At 46.2% G+C, this 27,528-nt stretch overlaps 1 protein-coding gene across 1 annotated transcript; it reads right to left on the bottom strand.

The window, feature by feature from the left end:
* Positions 1-578: 578 nt before the first annotated feature.
* On the bottom strand, positions 579-27,528 carry ptchd1 (patched domain containing 1; the record flags this gene model as incomplete). The annotated part of the gene is given in 7 exon segments (XM_083935844.1): positions 579-1,657; positions 1,660-1,678; positions 3,219-3,440; positions 3,442-3,917; positions 3,920-3,955; positions 23,397-24,111; positions 27,166-27,528. Coding segments are annotated over 7 exon segments (2,895 nt in total). The 5' UTR covers positions 27,514-27,528.

Consider the following 27,528-nt stretch of genomic DNA (forward strand, 5'->3'; position numbering starts at 1 on the left):
CATCAAAACCACTTACAAGCATGTTTTCTTGATTTGACTTTATTCGTCCAGCATTAAGGTAGAAATACTCGAGTCATACAGATGATTGCCTCATGTCATTGTATTTGTGCAACTTGATATGGCGAACAGATAGCAGTAGCCAAACATTGAGATCAGATCTAAAGCAACTTTTGGACATGTGAAAAATGTGGCACTTCCTCTGTGATGACGTCATAGCCAGGCCTGACCTCAGCTGATCCTCAACTTCTTATTGGCTGTTTGGGAAAGAGTTCATTCACATGCCACACAGCACTAGCAACAAGCAGGTAACCATGGATACACTGCATTGGAAACTCGTCTTTCTCTTCTTCTTGTCCTCACTAGCCTCCTACTCTTCTTTCTGGTTTCCTCTTGACCCTCTATTTTTCCTCCCATCTTTCTCTCAGTGACATTCTCCATTTTCTTCCTCTCTTCACAAGGATCAGCATTCTTGTCTGCAGCATGCGTAGCGGCTGCTCAGACTACAGTGAACCAGTGAATTCCCAGCCGGCAGTCACCATGGCAACCAAAGGGGAAAAAAAAAAAACATTATCCCATGCTCAGACAGTGGTGATCTGGTCGACCACTCGAGTGCTGTCGTTCATTTCAACACACTCCACCTCCTGTCTCTGTCCCTCTCCTTCAGGCCGGTGTCCCCGGCTCTTGGAGGGAGGCAGGAAGGTGAGGAGGGTGGGCAGAAACGCAAGAGTGTGCAGAGCCGAGCAGCCGGCCGTAAGGGTGAGGCAGCGAAACAGAGTGTGTGTGAGGTTGGAGCGTATAGAGCCAACAGGCACAAGGGCGGCGCTGTAGCAGATGAGAGTCTGTAACGAGGGAACCCCATGTCTCTCCAGCGCCACTCTCACCCAGCGAGTCCTGCTCTCACCTCGACCTGAGGCGAAACCGCAGAGGAGGGGTCCGCTGCAGTCTGCTGAGTGTCCCAAAGCTGAGATCAAACACAACACAGACATGCAGTCTAACTCCACACCCCATAAGGTCATGAAGCCCAGCACCCCAAACTGGACGGAGAGCAGGGTGAGGCCCAGCCACACGGACACCAGCGGCTCCACAACAGCCAGCGAGGACAGACCCAGCAGGAAGAGCACCGCCAACAGTGAGTGTCTGAGGGGGGAGCTGACGGCTGCAGCGTAGCGGTCCAGATAGACAAAGGAGGGGTTGAAGATTAAGAAGCGGACGCGTGAGGTCAGCGACAGGCGTCGCAGCGTGTCCAGCAGCACTGACATCTCCTCCCGCTTGTTTTCTGTCGTCTTGGCCACCAAGAAGATTCGGGACGCAGCCACGTCTGGCTCCTCCCCCTGACCGCGTTCAGCAAATATGATGTCATCAGCGAAGTGTGCAAACTGTGGCTCGCGGAGGAAAGAGTGGCGGAGCGTGTGGGTGAAGTTTTCACGCGGCTGGCTGGTGGACTGGTTGCAATCCGTTAGGTAGTTCAGGTAGGCTTCCAGCCAGCTGATTCGCTGGAAGCCTTTGGCGTATTCCAGCAGGTCCCGCTGCACTGAGGCATTCCAGTAGGGGGCGCTTTCATAAATGTAAAATCCAATGACAGGGGAGTACGAGCTGAAGTAACGCTGCTGGGCACGAGTGTACAATACTGTTGCTGTATCCATGGCAACCAGTGCACTGGGTCTGAACCCTGGGTCACCTGCCAACAACAGAAGCACATTTGTTACAGGTCAAACAAGGCATTTATGCTTTTATTACATGTATGTGGAGTAAGTTGTCAAGTGTATATTAAAAATAGTACCAAAACTACTACTACTTTTTTTTAGCTGTAGGAGCTACTTGTAATCATGTCTCAATCCATCAGTCTGTGTCTAAATTACATACAATGTAATTGTTGTGTCACAAATAATAAAACTGTATTTTAAAATGCTACAATTTATGGACATGAAGCTTTTATTCTAAAAGAATCATGCTGATACAGGCATGTTTCATTCAGAAAATGGTTTCTTTGATGACATTAAACGGCCCCCTAAGGTGTAATGTAATGTAACGGCGTAAAATCATCCCTTTTCTTTTCGGCAGACAGTTTTTTTCATGTATAAACTATTAACGGAGAAATCAGTGAGAGTCGCTAACAGTCGCTAACAGCCAAACATGGCTAACACTGATTACCTCGGGGCAGTACGTTGAATATTACCCAAAATAACACCAAACCTCTGCAGAAGCATGACAAGAGTCCTTACACATAAAACAAAGCACAAACAACAAAGTTAGTGAACACAGAGTTTATTAAAAAAGTGTTTTGAAAGACTACCTACTGGCCCCTGTACCAGATGCTCCATTCAGTTAATTACCAAACACAATCCAAAAGGAAGAAGCCCATTGATGATTTATTCCAGCAAAACACGTAAACTTTGTGGTTTGTGGCAGTTTGGTGAAATATAAGTTAATATTAGATATAAAAGGTCTGGAAACGTCCCAAACAGCAAACCCCCCCCCCCCCCCCCCCCCCCCCCGCAAGCGTTTTTTTTGTGTGCCTGTGGGTACTGTGAGCCCATGGGGACAGAAGAAGAATGTTTATGCTGCCAACAGAGTGACATTTTTCACCATAGCCTGGAATCATTAAATACCGCTACACGATGTGTGACTGCTATGAAGGATTCCCCATCCCTCATCAACTGCACCGTACTGGACACTTTTTTTCCATGTCCCCAGAATAAATTGGAAGAGGTGACCGATTCCAAATAAATCATCAATGGACTCCTTCCTTTTGGATTGCACTTGGTAATCGACTTGAATGGACTTTACTATGAGAGGAGCTGGTACAGGGGCCAGTTGTTAAGTCTTTCAAAACTTTGGATTCACTAACTACATTGTTGGTGCTTTGTTTTATGTGTAGGGACTCTTCTCATGCTACTGCAGAGGTTTGGTGTTATTTTGAGGCAGTATTAGTGGTTAAAAAAGCCATTTTAATGCCTTCACGATACTGCCCAGTTCTATTTAGTGATAGCCACGTCCAGCTGTTAGCGACTGTTAGCGACTCTCCCGGATTTCTCCGTTAATAGTTTATACTGTCTTGATGGCTTATTTGATGTGTGTAATTGCCGAAAAAAAAACATGGGAAGATTTTATGACAGAATTACACTATAAAGAGAAACTTTGGTACTTTTCAACCTGCACCCCTAATACACCATGTTTTTGTGTCACAGTGACTAATGTTTGTTGTATTGTTGCCTCACCTGCAGGAAGCCCATCAATCCAAAGGAGATGTAAACGAGATACAGTAGAACCACAAAAGGTTTGACATAGGTGTTAGTGATCCAGTCTCCATAGCAACGCCTCACACACCCCAGCAAAAGGTGAGAGTCCTGAGGATTGGGGTCTGTGCTAGCTGTGGAATGTGTGTGTGGGTTGTTGATGTGTGTGGGTGGAGTTAGCCACAAGGCCCTGTCCATGCGCAGCAGGGTTGTTCACCGTGTGTGGGTGTGGATGTGTGTGTGCATGCGTGTGAGTTAGGTTGGAGTTTGCCGTGTGAGCGTGAGCGTGACTGTGACCGACCACGTGTTGTGGGTTGTTTGTTTGAGCCTCATCCTGGTAGCGAGTGTACATAAGACACCTGTACCAGGCCGGTTTAGAGTCCAGCCGGTCCGGTTTAGGGACTCGCCGGCAGAAGCAGCCGTGTCTGTACCCGGTCTCTAAGTATCCAGTGAACACCAGACATGAACTGTAGAAGGACAACATGTAAACATAGCTGATGGTGACAGCCAAGGTAGCGGTGCGGCAGAAGAGCCGGACGGCCTCCATGTTGGTGAGCGGTGAGGCGGCCAGGCCCAGGGTCATCAGGTGGAGCATGGTTGAGCCGGAGAAACGCAGCATGACGTCCTCGAAGACGCTCGCCACGCGCTCTTTTACATGCTGGTCCTCCCGGGTTCGCCTCACGACGACAGCATCTCAAAGGAGCCAAAGAGCCCGTGACCTGATGGAAACAGGGATGAATACGTTTAAGGGGTGATAGTGCTTTATTACCTATTTCACCAAAGGCCGTCTCAGTATTGCTACTTAAAATGGGCAGGGTTAAATCAGTCTTTTTGAATGATCCGATACCTAAAAATCTACCTAGGCATCGTGAAACCATAAGATCTAAGGAATCATTTGGTACCAGCCAGTTCATGCTAGCTTGTCAGTAGGGGGGTTAAATAACTCTCCAAACAAGGGCTACATTATGGTGAGGAAAAAACTGGCACGGCCATTTTCAAAGAAGTCCCTTGACTCTGACCTCGAGATATCTGAATGAAAATGTCGCTCAATACTCACTGACTGTAGAGTCTATAGAGCTGCACTTTATTGTGTTATTAACAGTTGTAGTTAATAAAAAGTACATATAATGCAACCTGTGTGGGGTCAAATCTTAATGTAAACATTAATCTTTTTTTAATAATGCACCAGGTTAGAGGGCTCTTTGTACAATTGACAGCATCAGTTCTCCCAGAATCTCCTTCATATCCAAGCAATATTGGTTTAGTAACTGAAATATCTCTAATCGAAACTGGACCTTGTGAATCGGAATCAAATATACTGTATTCTGGAAATCAGTGGCGATACCCGGCCCTATACTTGGGCTGCACTTAGTGGTTGCTCTTAATGAGAAACCAACAGGGAATTATTTAGTCAGCACTTCCCTGAAGCATTGTGGTGCGTGTGCTTCTTTCAGTTTATTGTTTTTGTATAACAGACAACAATTTTAGCGTTTGGCTCAGTCTCTAAACATAAAAATTACGTTGTTTCCAACAAACGGTTTCCTTTACATGGAATGCTTTGATTTCTTTCCTTCAATGTATTAATTTCGAGGAATCACACCATTGCACAAGGAAGCACAATCACTCAGCTGCTTTTGAACAGTCCTCACTGCATAATGTCACACCTCAATCCTGTTTGAACTGGAAATATGTGAAATGTCATGAAATGTAAGACACCATACAAATGTTGTGACTCCAACAATCCTAGCTGAGTAATTGGACCTTTGCAGCTGCAGGACATGGGAAATTAAGTTATAACCGGTCAATACAGATACTAATTAATTAAAATAATGCATTAAAGCAAAAGCCTGCTTGATTAATAGATTTTAGCTTCAAACATGAATAATAACATGTCAAGAATATAGTTTTGATGCTGTATTTAATTATTCACATTAACGTCCAGTTGAGGTCAAAGTCCAAGTCAAGTCAAAGCCAGCTTTATTGTCAATTCAGCAATATGTACCAGACATACAGAGAAACAATATGTTTCCCTCCAACGCACGGTGCAATAGTAAAAAATATATACAATAAATAAAATAAATTCTCAATAGTGCAAGAGAAATAGAAAAACCCCAAAAAACGATTAGTGCAATGAAAGCAGGAGATGAAAATGATCTTGCTCTCTTTAGTTTCCATAGGAAGTAGAGGCCAGTGATGCAGTGTTGATTATCCAGGAGAGGTCCTCACTAATGTGCACCCCCAGGAATTTGGTGCTGCTCATTCTCTCTACAGCAGCACCGTTAGTTGTCAGTGGGGGTTTAAGGGTGTGGCCTCTCCGGAAGTCTGTACCAACCTCCTTGGTCTTTCTGATGTAAAGAAAGAGGTTGTTATTTTTCCACCACTGGGCCAGTTAGATGACCTCCTTCCTGTAGTGGGTCTCATCATTGTTAGAGGTAAGGACCCACCCCAGTTGTGTCTTAAGCAAACTTCACTTTGTGGTTGCTGCTGGAGGATGGAGCGCAGTCGTGGGTCAGCAGCGTGAAGAGCAGGGGGCTGAGCACACAACCGTGATTTAAATGCACCACCTCCCTTTGCATGTCCAGTCTCACATGCACGCACATACATGTTTATATACATGCAGCAGGTGGTTTTTAATGGTTTCCTCTACCATGGTTACCATGGCATCCATGTAACTCCTCTCTCTCTCTCTCTCTTTCCAGTGAGTGACTGGTGGAGCTGAGAGCTTTTGTATCAAATTTTCGTAATTTTGTGAAAAACCATTTCCTTTTTCGTCAGTGTGAGTGTGTTTATGAGTTATTTGTTTGTCCTTTTCTGGTGTAAGGGTTGTTTTTGTGTGTGTGTGTGTGTGTGTGTGAACGTTGTGTGTAATTGTTTGGAGGGGCAGTGTGCTGTGTAGCACAATGCCGGCAGCAGAGGCTGTAGCTGCAGACTTTGAAAAGCTTACTCGCAGACATGCGATAAAGCTTTTCCCCGCAGTGCAGTGCTCGGTGGAGGAGGCCGGGCTGGCTGTGGGAGAAGTGGTCGGGTATGACAGTGTGAGGTCTGCCTCACGAATGAACGGGGCTAGGTTGGCGAGGTGGTGGAGAGGGGAGTGGTGCTGCTGCTGCGGCTCCGGCAGGCGGTGCGCCCGGTGCTGCTGCGGCTCCGGGTGGAGATCCGCACGTTGCTGCTGCTGCTGCGGCTCCGGGGGGAGATCCGCCCGTTGCTGCTGCTGCTGCGGCTCCGGCGGGTGATCTGCCCGCGGATGTCACCCCTGCCCTGGTTACCGTGTGGGGCACCCGCGTTGTTGCCGCAAGGCCGGTTATTTCTGCTCCGGTGGGGCCGTCCGTCGAGGGGAATCCTCCCGCGGCGCCGGTCCCGTGGTTGCGAACAATGAAGCCATAAACACTAGTTTGACTGATAACAATGATATATTTCAAGAAATGATGGAGGAGGATCTGTCAGGAGAAGATCTCCTCAAAATGTCTCAAAAAAGAAAGAACATTGAAAGTGAAAAAATAAACAGCAAAGTAAAGAAAACGAATTCCCAGAGGTCCACTCTGATTTTCTCCTGACTCAGCTGGACTCTCAATCTAACTACTCTTCAGAGAAAATCAAAGCCTTCCTGGAGCAAACTAAAGGAGCCAGGCTGCATAATGTAGGTGAGTTCTTTCCTGACCTGCACCTATTTATTAGTTCAGCCAAGCCGCTCACCAGGAAGAGCTATGGTTATTGGCTATTGTTAGATGTTTTTACCTTTTACTGACTGCTCTTCTTACTGTTGTTTATTTTTTATCCATGTGTGATTTTAACATCAGCACCTTAAACCTGAACGGTGCCAGGTCTGATCTTAAACGAGCCGCCCTTTTTAAACTGATGGAGACTAAAAGAATTGATGTCATGTTTGTTCAAGAAACTCACAGCACTGAAGACAACGAAAGTGACTGGAAAAGGGCTTTTAAAGTCACAGGTCCAGTCTGAGTGGAGGAGTGGGGATTTTATTTGCTCAGAGCTTTTTACCTTTTTCTTTTACTATTGATGAAGTCGTTCCAGGTGTTTTATTGAAAATCAAAGCTGTCTTTGAAAATGTAAAACTTGTGTTTTTAAATGTCTACACTCCCACTAAAGCAGTGGACAGGGTAGCGTTTGCACAGGGGACCCAACCCTAGACAGGAACCATCCTGAGCCACACCCTCCTTCATCTCACAAACTCAGACAACTGATGAAGAACCATGAGCTGAGTGATGTGTGGAGGGTTTTTAACAGTCAGCACAGACAGTACACCTGGAGCCACAGCAGGGAGGGGGTTTTATCCCTGGCCAGACTGGACCGCTTTTATTGTTTTAAACACCATTTAAATATTTCTAAGAGGTGTTTTATTCAGCCTGTGGGTTTTAGTGATCATTTTTTAGTCTCCTGTCATGTTTTTATCAAAAACATCCATTTTAAGAGCGCCTATTGGCATTTTAACACTGCCTTTTTAGATGACCAGGCTTTTAGAACTGCTTTTAAGTTTTTTTGGGAGTCCCACAGAGGTCTAGGTTCATGAACATCACACAGATGGATGCCCCATCTCGCTTCTTCTTTGGGCTAGAGCGTAAAAATTGACAAAGGACGACCATTCATTCTTTACGAACGGGTAGCTGCTCCTAAGTCTCAGACTCATCTGAGATTAGGAAGTATGCCGCCGAGTGTTACAGAAAACTTTTTAAGAGTGAGTGGACACATAATCCAAATGTGTGCAGCAGCTTCCTCAGCGGTCTCCCTCAGGTCAGCGAGGCTGACAACAGTGAGTTGGCAGCAGAGGTGACGCTGGAGGAGCTCCACACTGCCACCATGAGCCTGCAGAGCGGCAGAGCTCCAGGCATGGACGGCCTTCCTGCAGACTTTTACAAGTCCTTCTAGTCCACCATAGGACCAGATCTGCTAGAGGTTATGAATGAAAGCCTTAAGACCGGCAGACTACCTCTGAGCTGCAGGAGGGCCGCAATAACCCTGCTGCCTAAAAAGGGAGACCTGCAGAAACTAAAAAACTGGAGGCCGGTCTCATTGCTGTGCACAGATTATAAGATCCTGTCCAAAGCTCTGGCCCTTAGACTGAGAGGTGATGGCGTCCATCATCCACCCTGACCAGACCTACTGTGTGCCCGGCAGGCTCATCAGTGACAACATCACTTTAATTCGAGACGTTTTGGAGCTCTCCAGTTCATTGGGTATAGAGACTGGTCTGATTTCAATAGACCAAGAAAAGGCTTTTGACCGGGTTGAACACCAGTACCTGTGGCAGACTCTGGCTGCTTTTGGGTTCAACCCTGGCTTTAGCCATGGTCCGGGTTGTCTATAGTCCCATTGCGAGTGTTCTGGAAAATTAACGGCGGGCTGGGCGCACCATTTGAGATCCAGAGAGGGGTAAGGCAAGGCTGCTCTCTCTCTGGGATGTTATATTCTAGCTAAACTTACAGGTGTGTGTTTCCCCCAGTGTCCCGTGGCTTTTAAACTGTCTGTGTACGCGGATGATCTCGTTGTTTTAGTTAAGTCACCAAAAGATATTAACATTTTAACTGACACTGTAAAAGACTTTGGTTTTATTTCATCTGCTAGAGTGAACTGGGGGAAGAGCGAGGCTCTGATGGCTGGGGAATGGAAAAAAGGAGGTTTCAGATACCTTGGAGTTTTCCTGGGGGGTGAGACCAACAAAAATAAAAACTGGGACAATGTCCTGGAGCAGGTTAAAGGTCGGCTGTGAGGGTCACACAAAGACTCCTACAACACTGGAAACAGAGACTCACAGGACACGACCGCCTGCTTTTAAACTCCTCTTTTAATCCAACAGTGAAGGATGACGATCCCTTTCCTGCCATTTTCCTGGCACCGGATTTTAAAGACTGCTCTGGGATTTTAATGTAATACACACACCCCGCACCACTGGATGGTACAACAGGAAATACATTCTACAGAATACTGGTAAAAGCAATAAATAAAACAAAACTGGACAAAAGACCTGATACTCCATGGAGGAGATATCTGCAACTGGCTCCTGCAGCCAGACCAGAGTGGAGGTCCTTCTACAAGCCTCCACTCTCCAAAAGACACGCAGACATTCACTGGAGAGTCCTCCATGGAGTCATAGCAGTGAACTCCTTTGTGTCCACTATAAACCCTGCAGTAGAGGACTAGTGTGCCTACTGCGACCAAAGAGAGACTGTGTTTCACTGTTTTTATGAGTGTCTTCGTCTTTTATCCTTGTTTCCGTTTTTACAAACTGTTTTTACCAAATGTGGGGAGGTTTTTACCAAGCAGCTTTTTATTCTAGGTTTTAAATACACACGCCAACACAAGAACAAATGCCAGCTTTTAAACTTTGTTTTAGGGCAGGCCAAGATGGCGGTGTATTTTAGCCGAAGGAGAAAGGTGGAGGATGGTTTTATTGTTGAACCTGTCACTGTGTGCAGTAATATGATGAAGTCCAGACTCCTCATTGATTTTAAGTATTTCAACGCAGCAGGAGATCTGGACTCCTTCCAGCAGGTTTGGTGTTTTAATCAGGCCTTGTGTTCTGTGGAAAAACACACACTGCAGTTTGGAGATGTGCTCATGTGAATCAAGTATTTATTTATTTATTTATTCTTTCACTAATTTATTTAATTTCTAAGGAGTAAGAGTGTAAATATTTGAATATATTATATTGGATTTTACCAAATTGAGCAGGAAACATGGATTTAAAATATCTTCGGGTTTCCCATGCTCAGTGGAGGACTGCAGTTCGGCAGTGGGAGAAGTTGTGGGTCACAGCAGCATTAAATCTGCTGCTCGGATGAACGGCGCAGTGGTCGTTTTTGTGGATGAGGTCGAAAAAGTAAACAAAGTGATCGAGACCGGCATTGTTGTTAACGACACTTTTGTATCAGTGTCTCCTCTCAATACACCTGCTAAACGAGTCACCATATCTAACATCCCGCCGTTTATCAGTTATGATGTGTTAAAAAAGGTGACCTGCAGGATATAAAGAACTGTCGGCCAGTCTCTCTGCTCTGCACAGATTACAAACTGTTATCTAAAGTCCTGGCTAATAGACTGAAGAAGGTGATGGACCAAGTCATCCACCGTACCCAAACCTACTGTGTGCCCGGTAGGTCCATTGTTGACAATGAGTCACTGATTAGAGATTTTTTGGAAGTCTCTGGCTCTTTTGGTTTTGATGCTGGTCTGGTTTCTTTGGACCAAGAAAAGGCATTTGACCGGGTTGAGCACCGTTACCTTTGGAAAGTGCTGCAAAGGTTTGGCCTCAGCCCTGGACTTATTGCCAAGATTAAGGTTCTGTACGAACATTGAGAGTGTACTGAAAATAAATGGTGGTTTGTATAAGCCTTTTAAGGGCTGCTCAATGTCCAGTATGCTCTACGCACTTTCTATTGAACCCATGTTGCACAATAGTGTTCTTTTATTGATGGTCTGTTTTTATCTGATTCTAATATACATTTTAATTTATCTGCATATGCAGATGATATTATTGTCATTGTAAAGAATCAGGAAGATGTGAAGGTTTTAGGAAACATTGTTGAAAACTTTGGTAAAATATCAGCTGCCAAAGTAAATTGGGCAAAGAATGAGGCCTTAGCAGTTGGGAGTTGGTCTGCGGGGCTCCCTCAGCTGCCAGGAGGGTTAAGCTGGAGGAGGGGAGGCCTAAAATACCTGGGGGTCCATATAGGAGATGAACAGAACATAAAGAAAAACTGGGAGGGAGTGGTGGAGAAGGTGGAGGGGAGGTTGGCCAAGTGGAAGTGGCTGTTACCTCACATGTCATACAGAGGAAGAGTCTTGATTATAAATAATTTGGTAGCATCAACTCTCTGGCATAGGTTGAAATGTATGGAACCCCCTTCTGGTCTCCTAAAAAAAGTACAGTCTGTGATGGTCAACTTTCTTTGGGATAACTTGCACTGGGTTTCCTCAAGTATACTTTACCTGCCAAAGGAAGAGGGGGGCAGGGGTTAGTGCACCTGGAGAGCAGAGCAGCAGCCTTCAGATTACAAGTTATTCAAAGGTACCTTACAGGAAATGACGACATTGACTGGAAACCATTGATGAGCACCATCTTGAGGAGAGATTTTAGATTCTACTCTCTGATGAATAATGTTGATGAATTTTTGTGTCAATGGTGTTTCAGCAAAGCTCTGTGTTCTGTTGTTGAGGGGGAACTGAGTTTTAACTCTGTGTTTCTATGAGATTTTTTTAACATATTTATTTATTTCTGTCTAATCAGGTAATAATGTCATTTTGAGATTGTCTGTTATTTATTGGAAAATAAAGGTGTGTTTTAAAAAATCTCTCTCTCTCTCTCTCTCTCTCTCTGAGTGCATGCTGGGAGTGAGTGTGCCGGGAGTGAGTGGACGGTGGTGAGTTTCGGTGTTTAGAACTTTTTGCTTTTTTGCTGTTGAATGTTTGTGTTGTAGTTGTATTGTTGTTGTGCAAACAGTTGTTTTGTGTTATCAGAGGTGTGTTAGTGGAGGTAGAGCCGGTTTTCACGGTGAGGATGCCGTCTTCCGGGACGCTCTGCCCCGGCCGCCGAGCCGACCGGTGTGTCGTTCGTCGGCCCGAGCGCCGCGTTGGTGGCCGAACGTGTCTGCTGGAGTCGCTGTTTTGTTCTCTCCTCGGCTCCATGTGGACATCCTCTCCACCCCAGAGCTGGTTGCAGGCAGAGCTGTGTTGATCAGAGCACTAATACACAACATCTCATTCTGTTTCTTTAACATCTACGCCCCAACTCGCTCCTTTGACAGGGTCAGCTTTTTCCATCAGATCAGAGACTCAGTTAAACAATGTGACCAGAGTGAGTGTGTAGTGATGGGCGGAGATTGGAACTGCCCCACAGACTTCACTTTAGACCGGACAGGACAGGAGCCTCATCTACTCTCATCCTCCATGTTATCACAAGTGGTGTCAGAGTCAGGTGTGGTGGATGTGTGGAGGGTTAAACATCCTAAGGCCAGGCAGTACACATGGTTGAGGGTGGTGGATGGGCACATGAGTCCAGCCAGGTTAGACAGGGTTTACATATCACACAGTTTCACTAATAGACTTTTGAACAGCTTCATTCATCCAGTTGGTTTCACAGATCATCACTTAGTCACTTTAGACTTTCACACCTCACAAACCACTAAATGCAGCTCATACTGGCACTTTAATGTCCAACTCCTCCAGGACGCAGATTTCTGCCAGAGATTCGAGACCTTTTGGGCTCTTTGGAGAGAGAGGAGGAGGGACTTTGAGTCCATTAGTCAGTGGTGGGAGGTTGGAAAAGCACACATACGGGTGTTCTGTCAGCAATATACCAGTCATTCCACAACCAGAGTGAGACATGTTATCCATGATCTGGAAAAAGAGATTAAGGAACTGGAATATAGCATAGCGACAGACAACAGCACAGACAGTCACAGGCTTCATCAGAAGAGATGGGAACTCAGGTCATTCCTTCAGGAAAGGGTTAAAGGTGCTTTGGTCAGGGCACGGTTCACCAGTATTCAGGACATGGATGCTCCCACATCCTTCTCTTTTAACCTGGAGAAGTCGGTCTCTCAGACCAAGCAGATGGTCTGTCTCCGGCTCCCTGACGGTCGAGTGACAACTGACCCGACGGAGATGAGACAGCACGCCGTGGACTTCTACGGCAGCCTGTTCAGGAGGGAGGACGGTGACAGGCACAGCATGGACCAGCTGCTGCAGGGACTTCCTCAGCTCAGCTCTGAGGACAGAGCTGTCCTGGATGCCAGCATCTCCCTGGAGGAACTCACTGCTGCTGTGACTCAGATGGCGTCTGGTAAAGCTCCTGGTCTGGATGGACTGCCTGCAGACTTTTATAAACATTTTTGGAAGGTTTTAGGAGCCGACCTGTGGGAGGTGCTGCAGGATTCCTCTCAGATAGGTCTGATGCCTCCATCCTGCAGACATGCTGTACTTTCTCTCCTTCCTAAGAAAGGAGACCTAGCTCTTCTGAAGAACTGGAGACCAGTGGCTTTACTTTGCACTGATTATAAACTACTTTCAAAGGTGCTCGCCAACAGACTAGAAAACTTCCTGGACTTGATTATTCATTGAGATCAATCCTATTGCATACCTGACAGATCCATTTTTGATAATCTGTTCCTCATCAGAGACCTCTGGGACGTCTGTAAACTTTGTAACAATGACGCAGGTCTCATTTCCTTGGATCAGGAAAAAGCATTTGATCGTGTTGACCATGGTTTTCTGTTGTCCACATTAAGGGCCTTTGGTTTTGGAGACGGGTTTCTTTCACTGTTGGGGTTTTTGTGCAAAGATGCACTGTGTTCGGTGAAGGTGGGAGGTGGCCTGAGCTGTCCAGTGGAGGTTCAGAGGGGCATCAGACAGGGATGTCCGATCTCTGGACAGCTTTACTATTTAGCACTTGAGCCTCTGCTCCATACATTAAGGTCTAGGTGATCAGGGCTTATGTTACCCGGTATGCCGCAGCGGCCCCCACTGGTGGTGTCAGCATATGCTGACGATGTCAGTGTGTTGGTCAGGAGTCAGAGGGATGTAGAGCACTTGGGTGAGGTTTTATCTTTGTTCCAGAAGGCATCATCTGCACGGGTGAACTGGGGTAAGAGTGAAGCTGTGTTGGTTGGGCAGTGAGCTAACAGGGTGGTGCCAAAGTTGCCAGGAAACCTCAGCTGGGGCAGGCAAGGTTTGAAGGTGATGGGTGTTTTTCTGGGAACGGAGGCTTTCGTGGAGAAGAACTGGGAGGGTGCCATGGAGAGAGTGTGTGCCAGACTGTCTAGATGGAAATGGTTTCTACCTCAGCTTTCCTATAGGGGCAGGGTCCTAATTGTCAATAATTTGGTTGCTTAGACCCTTTGGCACGGACTGGTAGTCTTGTCTCCACCCAGAGGCCTGGTTGAGGGCATTCAGAGGACAGTTGTGGACTTCTTCTGGTCGGGACATCACTGGCTGAGGTCAGCAGTTTTACACCTGCCGGTTCAGGAAGGGGGACAGGGCCTGATAGACATTACAGCTCGAATCAAAGCCTTCAGACTGCAGACGGCCCAGAAACTGCTCTACAACTTTGGTTTGCCATGGATCGACACCGCCTGTGTGCTGATGAGGAGGGCTGGATGGCTGGGATATGACAAGCAGCTATTCCTGCTGAAGCAGCAATCCCTGGATCTAACTGGTCTGACTCCCTTCTATCAGACTGTTTTACAGGCGTGGCAGATCTTCAAGGTTCAGAGGAAGCCTGTGGTGAATCCGGGGATGTGGCTCTTTGAGGAGCCACTGATCTACAGTACTTTCATCACCTCTCAGGTCCTGTCCTCCTCAACTAGCATGAGATCCAGAATGAGAGAGGCCGGCTGTGTGAAGCTGGGTCACCTCATGAAACTTTCCATCCCTGAACTGGCTGACTTACTGGACGTCCGGTCCAACCAACTGCTCCTCAGGCTGGTGGAGGAGGTCTGTGCCTCCCTGCCAGGAGCCCTCAGAGCGTATGCTGTAGACCGAACTCTATCTGACCAATGGGATGATGAACATGAGTATGTTTTTCCTTCCCTGGCTGTTTCTCCTGCTGTGGGGCAGTGGAAGGATGAAGACGGCCTTCTGCTGTCCCTCAAAACACCACAACTGGGAGACTTTGAGACTCTGAGTAAAAAAGCAGCCTACAACATCAGTGTGAAGGTTTTAAACTTACGCGCTCTGGCAGGGGTGAAGGTGTCGAGGTGGACTGAGTTTTTTGGCAGGGGATCTTCCCCGGGGGGCTGTTGGCGGTCCCTGTACAAACCCCCCGTTGACAAACGGACGGGTGACCTCCAGTGGAGGATTGTACATGGGGCCATAGCTACGAACAGGTATCTGGTGCACCTGGATCCTGGCACAGGGGACAGCTGTCCCTTCTGTCAACAGACTGAAACCATCCAGCACCTTTTTGTGGAGTGTTCCAGGCTGAGTCCGCTCTTCAGCAGTCTGGCCAAACTCACTATATTGAAAACCAAGAAGAACCGTGTGAAGGGGGAGAGGTCTGAGGACGTGGCACTGGTGCTGAGAGGGCAGCTGGCAGCTCGGCTCAGAGTGGACTTTGGTTTCTACAGCCTGGTTAAAAAACGGACCTGTTTGTGAAAATGTGAGCTGTCAAAGACGTGCTGTGTTCAGTCAGAGATGATTGTTTGGTGCTGAACTTTTAACTTCTCTTTTTGTTGTTTCAGTGGTTTTTTTTTGGGGGGGGGGGGTTTGCCTTAGATGAATTAGTTTTGTGATGGGAGAGGATTTATGTTGACTGGATGAATCTGAAATAAAGGTCCTTTTAAAATTCAAAAAAAATCTCTCTCTCTCTCTCTCTCTCTAGTGACCTCACCATGGTGAAACACTTAACACCTAAGCAGAGGCGCAACGTACTGACACTTCAGACGTGGGTGCGACAAAGAAAGTCTGAGGATCTGTGAGTGTGTGTGTGTGTGTTTGAAAGAGGGGAATTTGGTTGGAGTGTCATTCATTTAGTGAATGACAGTCAGAGAGGTGCAAAGGTTAATGTTGCAGAGATAAGATGAGAGCGAAATGAGAGGCTGAGGGCACACTATTCGAAGCCTTTTGATATTTACCAGAGCTTGAGACAGGCTAATGTGCACTCATGAACAAACACACACAGAGAAGCCCATATTCAACTAAAACAGAAGAAAATACCCCAAAAAAAAGGTTGTGTCTTTTCGCCAGAACCCTTGGTATTACTACTGATGTCTGAAATGGATTTCAGATACTAAACACTGTTGGTTATGGCAAAAGTTTCAAACAAAACATGCAGACATGCAAACACTGGCAAACACTGGTCGTCCTCGTCCTCGCTACACCCGAGACGTATCTACTCCCGTGAGGTTCTGCTCAACATCAGCAGAACCATTTCTACAAAACTCAAACCAGCTGACGCGGAAGAGCTACGCGACTGCGGACTGCTCCAGGAGCCGGCTCATCCACCGACCCCCACTCCTGTATCTAGCCCACAGCGGAGGCGCCACAGGCGGTGCATGAGGAGGCAGAAGAGGGGGAAGCGCGGAGGTATCCGAGCTAGGCTAGCGGCTAGCCCTCATCGGCTGACCATCCCTACCATCACGCTGGCCAACGTACGCTCGCTGGACAATAAACTGGATTACATCAGACTTCTCCGCACAACTTCCAAGAGCGTGAGTGACTGTTGCGTTCTTGTGTTTGTGGAAACATGGCTGAATGACGGTGTACCAGACTGTGCTATCCAGCTAGCCCGGCTAACATGCTACCGGGCAGACAGAGCGCTCGTCGAGGGGGGGAAGACTCGCGGCGGGGGACTCTGTGTTTACATCAGTGATGCCTGGTGCCGTGACGCTGCTGTGGTCTGTAAACACTGCTCATCACTGGTGGAGCTTATGGTCATCAAATGCCGGCCATTCTACCTGCCGAGGGAATTCAGTGCCATATTGCTGGTAGCAACAACAGGAGTGAGGCACTGAATGAACTCCACCAGCACATCAGTGAGCAGCAGACAGCCCACCCAGATGCCTTCCTCATCCTGGCTGGGGATTTCAACCACGCCAACCCAAAAAGCGTGTTTCCACAACTCCATGGACACATCACTTTTCCGACACGGGGAAACAATATCCTGGACAATGTTTATACCACACACAGAGGGGCCTACAAAGCCCTCCCCCTCCCCCACCTCGGAGCTTCAGACCACTCCACTGTCATGCTAATGCCAGCTCACAGGCCCCTGGTGAAGGTCATCAAACCAGTCAAGAAGCAGGTTCAGGTGTGGCCTGAGGGGTCGTCAGAGGCACTCCAGGACTGCTTTTCCACCACTGACTGGAGCATGTTCAGACAAGCAGCCACCTACGACAACACCACAGACCTCCAGGAGTACACAGACACCGTCATGTCCTACATGAGGAAGTGCATGGAAGACGTCACGGTGACTAAAACCATCTCCATCCGGGCCAACCAGAAACCATGGTTAACAGAGGAGGTCCACAGGCTCCTGAAGGCTCGCAACGTTGCCTTTAAAGCCGGCGACGAGATGGGCCTGAGGACAGCCCGGGCCAACCTGTCACGTGGCATCAGGATAGCCAAGAGACAATACTCCAGGAGGATCGCCGACCACTTCAGAGACAGCAGAGACACCAGGAACCTGTGGCGGGGGATACAGACCATCACAGACTACAAGCCCTCTCCACAGACCTGTGACAACTCCTCAACTCTGCCAGACCAGCTGAACGACTTCTTTGCTCGCTTCGAGGCTGACAACAGCACCCCGGCAAAGAAGACCTCACCACCTCTCGGCGACCAGGTGCTGACGCTATCCCCGGAGAGTGTGAGGAAATCCCTCAGAGGGACCAACGCACGCAAAGCCCCGGGTCCCGACAACATTCCTGGTCGTGTCCTGACAGACTGTGCTGAGGAGCTCACAGATGTCTTCACGGACATCTTCAACACCTCACTGAGCCAGGCTGTTGTCCCCACGTGCCTCAAAGCCACCACCATCATCCCGGTCCCGAAGAAGTCGTCCCCCACCTGCCACAATGACTACCGCCCGGTTGCACTCACTCCCATCATCATGAAGTGCTTCGAGCGGCTAGTCATGCAAGACATCAAGTCTGCCCTCCCCCCCACCCTGGACCCTTTCCAGTTTGCATATCGGTCCAACCGCTCGACCGACGATGCCATCTCCACCGCCCTCCACTCAGCCCTCTCCCACCTAGAGACCAGAGACTCCTACGTCAGAATGCTGTTCATCGACTTCAGCTCAGCATTCAACACAACCATCCCTCAGCAGCTCACCCACAAGCTCAGTCAGCTGGGGCTCAACACCTCCCTGTGCAACTGGCTGCTGGACTTCCTGACGGGGAGACCACAGGCAGTTCGAGTTGGAAGCAACACCTCCAGCACCATCACGCTCAACACAGGGGCCCCCCAGGGGTGTGTGCTGAGCCCCCTCCTCTTCACTCTGCTGACCCACGACTGTACACCATCATCCGGCTCCAACCTCTTCATCAAGTTTGCCGACGACACAACTGTGGTCGGTCTCATCAGCAACGATGAGGAGACCGCCTACAGGGACGAGGTGAGCCACCTGGCCACGTGGTGCAAGGACAACAATCTCCGCCTGAATGTGGAGAAGACGAAGGAGATTGTTGTGGACTTCAGACGACGGCACTCCCAGCATGTTCCACTCACCATCGACGGTGCTGCAGTGGAGCAGGTGAGCAGCACCACGTTCCTGGGAGTGCACATCTCTGAAGACCTGTCCTGGAGCAACAACTCAGCATCACTGGCCAAGAGAGCAAACCAGCGCCTGTACTTCCTCCGCAAGCTCAGGAGAGCAAGAGCCCCGACCCCCATCATGCACACCTTCTACAGAGGCACCATCGAGAGCATCCTCTCCAGCTGCATCACCGTGTGGTACGGCGCCTGCACCGTGTCCTGCCGCAAGACTCTGCAGCGCATCGTGAGGGCAGCTGAGAGGATTATTGGTGTCTCTCTCCCCCCCCTGTCGGACATTTACAACACCCGTCTCACCCGCAGAGCCATCAGGATCGCAGGTGACCCCACCCACCCCTCCAACAGCCTCTTCAGCCTGCTGCCGTCGGGGAGGAGACTGCGGAGTCTCTGAGCCAAAACCAGCAGGCTAAAAGACAGTTTCTGCCACCAGGCAGTCAGGAGACTCAACTCCCTCCCTACTCTGCCCCCCCTCCCCCCTCTGACTCTGCCCCCTGCCACAGCCACCCTTACACCTCCCCTCCCCTCCGTCATCTGACATCATGCCCCCCCCCCCCCCCCCCCACACACACACACACACACACACACATTACATCTGAACTCGGACTCGAACTGCTATTTGCACTTCACTGCACTACCTCACTTTAATGAACAATACCGCTCTACCTCAATTCAACAAATGTCATTGCACTGTTACTGTCTATTTATTATTATTATTATCTTATTCACTTTAAAATCCACTGCCACTTTACATTTTTTACTCTTTGTATATTTTTACTCTTTGTATATTTTTACTCTTTGTATATTTTTATTATTTTTATTATGTTGTATGTATATGCCGATTGCACTGGGTCTGAGAGGACTGTAATTTCATTTTTTGCATGTCATGCATATTGCAATTTTTGACAATAAAACTGACTTGACTTGACTTGACTTGAAATGTGTACCTTTTCAACAATACCTCACAATAAGGAATATAAGCATGTTTTAAAAAACTGCTAATCTATGGTACAAAGCTAAACCTCTGCAAATTATAGTTATGTAGTTTTAAAGGTTGTAAAGGAACTTGACCTCAATAAATACAGTCTAATGTGAGAGAAATTCAGATTTTAATGATCTTTTGCTTGATAAAATGCCAGACACAATTAATGCAGCCCTAGGAGACATCATCAGATGTCTTGTTTTGTCCAAACAACAGCGCAAAACCCATGGATATTCATCTAATAAATTATAAAACAGAGAAAAAGCTGCAAATGATCACATTAGATAAGCTAGAAGTAGTCCTAACCAAACCTGGCCAAACATTTAATGCCTGTTTTCTTTACGTGACACATTTTAGTCGGTACCACAAAAACTTGGATCTATATCCATTTAAAAGTTTTGAAAATGAAAAAAGCTGTGACTAAATGAATGCCCAAATGACTGGGATGTATTAAAATTGTGTCCCAATATCTCTATATCGTCAATTTAACCCCTCTTTGTTCACAAACACACTCCCTCATCATAAATTAGATGAATTATGGAACAGGCACATTTTTGCTATTTCCCTCATCAAAAATCAGTTGTTTTTTTGTGGCAGTTTTTAGCAAGACAAGAAGCCTGTATGTGAAAATGCTCCCTCTGTTTGATTCTGAAAAGAAAGAACCTTTCTTTCTTTCTCTACTGAGCAATAACGCCTTTTACTGTTGCCTTCTTGATTCTGAAAAAACCCTTCCTGCCTTCTAACTACAGTTTAACTTAATTTTCTGCTTATCTCATCCCCCATTTGGAATGATATTTCATCAAGCCCCCTCTATTCCCCTGTCTCTTCTGTTATGTTCTGTGGCTATTTTAAGCCTAACAGCAGCCTCTCCTCCTCCACATTACAGAGTAATTATGGTATAGGCTCTATGTGTGCAGTAGTGGTTATATACAGCACATCCTACAGTATTTAGCAGGCATGCACTCAGGATAAACTACACGCCTCCATGCACATGTTTTTTTTGTTTTTTTATTTTGCTCCTTGTTTGTAAAAGTCTTATTTACTGCATATCTAAACTGTCTTTCCATTTTCTTCATATCACTGTCCAAGCAAATAAACTTAACCACTAACTCATCTCATCTCATCTTCAGCCTCTTATCCGGGGTCGGGTCCTGGGGGCAGCAGCTCTAGCAGAGGACCCCAAACTCCCCTTTCCCGGGCCACATTAACCAGCTCTAACTGAGGGATCCTGAGGCGTTCCCAGGCCAGTGTGGAGATATAACCTCTCCACCTAGTCTTGGGTCTTCCCCGAGGCTTCCTCCCAGCTGGACGTGCCTGGAACACCTCCCTAGGGAGGCGCCCAAGGGGCATCCTTACTAGATGCCCGAACCACCTCAACTGGCTCCTTTCAACTTCAGTTATTAAATAAATAAGATAAAGGTTGTCTGTCCCTGTCCCTGTTCACAGGCAAGATGCTGTATAATTAGAAATTCAGAGGCAGTGACCGGGCGCCTCACTAGCTCGTGAAAACATCTGGGGCTGTAGCCCAGAAGTCAGAGTCCTGTCCAAAGGGGGTTTGGGGGTTTCTCCCCCTAGAAATATTTGAAATTGGGCTGATAAACATGCAATTGTGACGTAGTTTGGGGATTAAAGGAAAGACCTGGTCATGTGTGACTCCTGTCAGGGCACTGACCCGATGTCAAGTGGACCAGGTTGAATCCACTGCAGGTCTCCTGAAACTGTGCAAACTAGAAGACATCACTGCTCCGACGGATGTTTTCTTTCCAGATCGTTGTTTGGGTTTAACCAGTGACTCGTTAACTGGGCACTTTCAGCTGAAAACGTCCGCGGATGCCATAGTGATGACAGATGCGTAACTGTCCTTGTGAATGCCTCTGTTTCCTTTTCATGACACTTTTAAACAGAACGCCACATACCTGATCAGTCTTTAGAGTTTGGTTGGAGTAAATGTGTCAGTGGCGTTTATATGTTGCTTGTTGTTACATTAATCAGGAGGAGAGCGAGTTGTTCTTCCTAATAATATCTACGTCTTCATTTTCTAAACAAATCTATTTGTCTTTGAGACCTGCCTGTGTAAACACGTTTGCGTAGAATTTTATTCACCACTTCAAAAAAAAAACTTTTTTAAGAGATTTGTAGTCCTGCCGTTGTAGGAAAATAAATGAAAGTTAAGAGATTAACCCGGTGCTCCACCAGCCACGTCACCCTGGTGGAGTAAAACAGATCCCCTTTGTGTACAGTCTATGAGTGTCTCTCTTAAAAACATAATCCTGTTTTCATCATCTGCAACCGCAGAGGCACTCAGCTGAAAGTCTCAAGTCACCTTTTAACTCACTGTTAAACCAAAACACTGTCACTCAGTCTGCTTTAAGTTTGATTCTGAAGTTATCAAGTCAGTCTGCTTTAAGTTTGATTCTGAAGTTATCAAGTCAGTCTGCTTTAGTTTGATTTTGAAGTTATCAAGTCAGTCTGCTTTAAGTTTGATTCTGAAATTATCAAGTCAGTCTGCTTTAAGTTTGATTCTGAAGTTATCAAGTCAGTCTGCTTTAAGTTTGATTCTGAAGTTATCAAGTCAGTCTGCTTTAAGTTTGATTCTGAAGTTATCACTTGTCAGTGTGTGGACGCGTCAGAATTTTGCAGTTTTCACTGCTACAATGTTGCATCTGTGGCTGGTGGTAATGCAATCACATAACAGTCTACAATACTGGGCTATTTTCATCATCATTTAGTTTTTTTGCTGAAATAATCACTGTAGCTTCAAGAGCAGAAATGGTTTGTTATTAACCTGCTGTCTTAATTATTTATCTTGTTTACAGATGCGAGCGTATCAGCTATTTAATAACACTGCTGCAGTCTGTATAAGACTTATTTTGAAAGTATTTTATTTCCTGTAATAAATTCAAAATGTCCGCCCACAAGATTTACGCTGACTTGGCCTTTGGTCAGGATTGAGTACTGTGATGTGGTCACAATTATGGTTCATCTTCAGAACAAAGTCTGCATCGCACATGGACCACACTGACTCTCTTAAGTGGGGATGATGTGATCGATCAATATTAAATAAAGCTTCTTCATTGCTTCATAAAAATGTGGTGTTTCTGATTTGATTTACATTCACTGAGTCACACTTGGCTGTTGTTTTTAGAACCACAGTAATCCCTAGCCTCATGTAGCCTGACATAAAAATAAATCGAAAAAAGAAAGCACTGGTATCTGATCAGTACTGGTGCTTGATATTGGCAGAGAGACTCTGAGTTGAGTTATTTTAATTGGTTGGATTTGTGCATCCCTACTTTTGTCATATGTGACATGTCTTATGTGCTCAGCGTCATCACATCAAGTGTGCCATAATGGTTCATAACATTTGCACTGTAGCAGCACTTTCGATCACAACTGTACAGAAGTCCTGACGGCTCATTTAAAGGCAAAGTTTCTGAATACGGGCTGTGTGCATTTCTCTGTGTATTGAACATCAAAGGAAGAAATGGAAATCTCCCTTTTTACAATAAAGGACCTTTAACTTTCTGGCCCCAGTCAGAAAATGAATTGTTAGTGCCAAGTCAAGTTCCTGCCCCGCCACTTGTCAGTCATTTTGATGATCTGTCTACTTTGAAATGGCATTCAGCCTGAGGCTGGCACCTGCAACACCCCTCACAGGTATTGGAAGAAGCAGACATTGAACAAGGGCAATCTGAGATAGAACAGCAATGACAATGTTTACTGTGGCTCCCTCCTGCTTTTATTTTCTGAACTTTAATTTGGTGTTTAAAAGCAATCCAACCATGTTTTTTGTTTTTTTTCTTAAGACTTCCCTGTGTTCAACAACCATAAGTTTTGAAAAAGTGCACATCCAAGAATGTCCTGGACTGAAAGACCATTTCCACACAGATGAAGGGTGTCAAATATACCTTGTGTATTTGTTATTTTACCATCAAAAGTAATAGATTTAAACCTACCGAGCATGACGAAAGGGATGCCCAGGTACGTAGAGTTGTAGGTGGCTCCGGTCAAGTTGAGTATCCCAGCAGAAGTGAGGCCTGACAGTGTGATTGACAGCAGAGCCAGCAGTCCCAACCAGGGTTTAGACCTCACACAGTCCCTCATAGAGCAGCAGAGGATGGCCAGCACACCGCACGCCCCCAAGCTGGCCAACAGGGGGCGACGTGCCAGCACTGAGGAGAACTGGAAGTCTGTCCTCAGAGAAGAAGAAGTAGAATGGTACAGCCCCAGCTTTGGGTGCAACGCAGCAAAGTGCTGCAACTCAGCACAGAAGGCCTTTTCCCATTGGTTGGCCACCTGATCCATGAGACCGCCACGGGCTTGGAGGTAGTAGGTGAGCTGCAACGCCCTGGCAGAACGTACACCTTCTCCTCTGGCTCCTGTTCCCTGACCTCGCACCACTCCGCTGGGACCCCAGCCCTGCACGCCACCCAGTTGGTGGCCAATGTACGCCTGCCGCCCGTCTGCCAGCTCTGTGATTGGGTACCGCAGGACTGGAACGGAGCGGTTGGAGGTGCGAGCTGACTGGATCCCCTCCATGGCACGGATGATGTCATCAATAATGCAGATGTTCTTGTCGTCCGGAAGACAGAGGTAGGAGAAGGAGTAGTTGAAGCTGTTGACACCTGTGGCCGGGACCCTCACGTGCAGCTGGTAGATCTGCTTGTGGAGCTGTGGTGCAGAAAAAACACACACATGTAGACACACGAACGAGGAAGAAGTTAGCTTCAAAGTAATAAATGTAAGTAAAAAGTTTGTTCACTTACTTTGTGTTTTAACTTTCCAGCTGTGAGAAAGAGATATGTGGGGGAGTGTGTGTGTGTGTGTGTGTGTGTGTGTGTGTGTGTGTGTCTTACTCGACAGAGCAACAATAGTGGTTTCAGAATCCTCCTCCATTTCTATGGCGAGAGGACAACAGTACCAGTATCCACAGAATTTGTTACTAAGCAACAGGCCTGATGCCAGTCTGTGCCACAGCGAACATGGGCAGAGCTGTCTCCCACCTCAGAGTGCTGCATTGACTTGAGAGAGGGAGGGAGGGTGTGTGTGTGTGTGTGTGTGTGTGTGTGTAGGAATGTCTCTTGATAGATGATTTGTTTCGAAAGTTCCTTCAATCACAACGTCCTGTTGTAAAATTTACCAGTTTTTCATTTCTGCATTTTTTGCTGCTTTTTACTGCTAAATAATACCAATCCATCATTATTATTGTTTGCAATTTCCTGGCAGGACCTTAAAATGTAAATGAGATGATTAAATTAACTCCAAAGGCCCAATAAGTCATTTTTTTAAGGATATTATTTCCAGGTATACATATACATAATTGAAATAAGCATTTTGTGATTGTTAACGCATGATAATTGAAATTTTAGCCCCGATATTCTCATCACAAAACTGTCTGGAGTGTCAATTTCTGTTTTATAAGACTTGAGTCAGGATTTAATGCTGTGGTTTTAACTGGGTGAAGCAGCTCTATTATCAGTATATGAATCAAGGATTGCACCTTTAACTTCAATTTCTTTTTAAATATTCAATTTCAGATTTGTGATTTTCCTGACTTGAAAGTCTCCAGTGTCTACAGGGTTAAAAAATAAATAAATCAGCTCCTACAAGTAAAAAATCTTTCATCAAGATTTAAGCCTACAGCCATACATACATACTTTGAGCTACATGTATGGAAGTAAATCTGTGTATCAGATTTTGAAATTAAAAGCCATTGAATTCCTAGCACTGAATATTTATGCATTGAAGCTCTGTATCTGAATGTTTTGACCCTGAATTTAAACTTGAATTTGTTTTTCAATGTTCGTAAATTCAACGTTAAAGAATTCAAAGTTAGAACATTCAAGGTTAAAAAATTCAACAGGCCAAATTCAGCTGCAAAATTCAATGTATAAAATTCACATCGAGGGAGCCAAAAGAGAGCAATCGAGTCTAAATGCTAGATCAGGTGTGTGTGGTCGAACAAGGAGAGCTGTGAGAAGGTTGTGTTGTGTTTCTCTGACAGCAGCAGCTGTGCTCGGCCTCTGGCGTCAGATTCACAAACATCTTATCATGATTTTCAAGCCACATCTTATATCCACTGTGGCGGAAATGACTGTATAAGTGCGCACTACATTACGTAATTATCAAGGGGGGTCCCAGGGGGAAACCACAGTAGGAGTAAACATGGCTACAACTGATGACAGTACCCTGGGCAGCTGCGAGCGTCTGAGGCTGTTGTCGGGTTCAGTCTGGACCAAAGTAGTGAACTGACAGATTCTGACACTTGTGGATGACTGGATACTATGTGACATCACACCGAGGTCTCCCCATCACAGAAAAGGACATAATGGTTTTATTGGAACAAGAAAAACAGCTCTCTGAACAACAGCGTCAAAGCTAGGGTTGTATTTGACTTTGCCAAGATCTAAGAGCAAGAGTGTGTTTTGACTCACAATGCCGCACAGTCACTATTTAATCATATTTGGAATTATATGCATCATAGAAGATAAAGTGTTTCTGATACCTTCAGAATTCACTACAGTTTTGACCCTGTATAGTACTGGCTATCACTGCTATTGCTGTCTCATTCAAAAAGTTCAGATCCAACAGCATTTTGGGAAATGTAGGAACTCACAAACTGATGCACTGGTAGAAAAGGCAGGCTGAGAAGGAAAAGTACAGTCTTGGACCTCAGATGATCAGATTATGTAACAGTGATTTTTTTTCTCTCTCTCTTTTATACACCAAACTGTTTTTTCTCTCTCGCAGCCTGTCGGCAGTAAATGAAGCACAGTGCTAAACTAGTCTCTTAACTGTGGCAGTCCTCTGTAGACTGACACTGGCTCTTGGGTATGTGTTAAGTGGGTCACAATAACCACATCTGACGGACACTCACACAAGCATGCATGGACAGAGGGTGCGTACGCATAGTCTACACAATAGAGCTAGTTGTCTCAGGGCTAATAGTCTTCAAGCTCTGATTACAACCGCACAACTTCATGAAACAATTTGACTAAATGCTCCTGGGGTGTCAAACTAATATTCATGAATCCATTAAGGACTACCAACGCAGACACAGAGGCCTTCAGACTCCAGCTCACCTCACTTTGTAATTGAATGCCCTGCTTCATAACTATAAAGGTTGTTGGGGGTTATTTGAAATGGGACTGTGTTGTTCCGTTTAATGACATTCAATCACTGAGAATGAGAAGGAAGACAGCCTACATATGTGCTCTGGCCTGCAGATACAGACTCTGACCTTTACCTCTGTGTGTACTTTTGAATGGGACTAGGGATTGATTTGATTTAAAAGTTGGATTCTGCAGATGAGGCATTGCAGTCTCATTTTTATGATGTATAGTCTACTGTGATATAAAAGGCACAGGGACGAAATTGTCAAATATTGGAATTTTCCAGCATATAAATGTTCTTTTGGTTGGCATTAGCCTGCGGCTTCTCAACCTTTGAGTCTTTAAATCATTGATGTGAGTTAATATGTGTGCCTAACATTTACCTTTCAAATATTATATATATATATATATATATATATATATATATATATATATATATATATATATATATATATATATACATGCAGTATTTTATATTCAGGATGTTTCTTTAAAGCACAGTGTATTTATTCTACTTCATCTCTTGGTGTGTTTGTCAGGACCAGGGCCCATTGAAGTACATTGTCATTTTAGAAATAGTGTGGACATGTGCTTAGACTCACAGAGTGCATACCTTTAGTATGGTGTCCAGATGAACCGGGTCCAGCACACTCCCCTTTCGGATGGTGACGATCACGCGCCCGTAGCGGCCCGGCGTTTGCAGGTCGGAGTAGAGCGCGTGCTTGGAGCGGTTCACGGGGAACAGGCTGTCCACCAGGTTCCCCTCTATCTTGGCCAGGCTGTGCTTGGGCGCGAGCAGGCTCTCTACGTCCTCCTCCACGCGGTACCGGCTGAAGCTGGCCCCCAGCAGGATGGAGATGAGCACGGGCGCCGAGGCGAAGAACACCGGGTGGCTTGCCACGAACCGGCCAAGCGCGTGGAAGGAGGTCCTCAGGCCCGCGTGCAACACCTGGCGCAGCATTCTAGCGCGCGGCCG

This window comes from Echiichthys vipera (assembly GCF_963691815.1).
Source record: "Echiichthys vipera genome assembly, chromosome: 21".
Taxonomy (NCBI): domain Eukaryota; kingdom Metazoa; phylum Chordata; class Actinopteri; order Perciformes; family Trachinidae; genus Echiichthys; species Echiichthys vipera.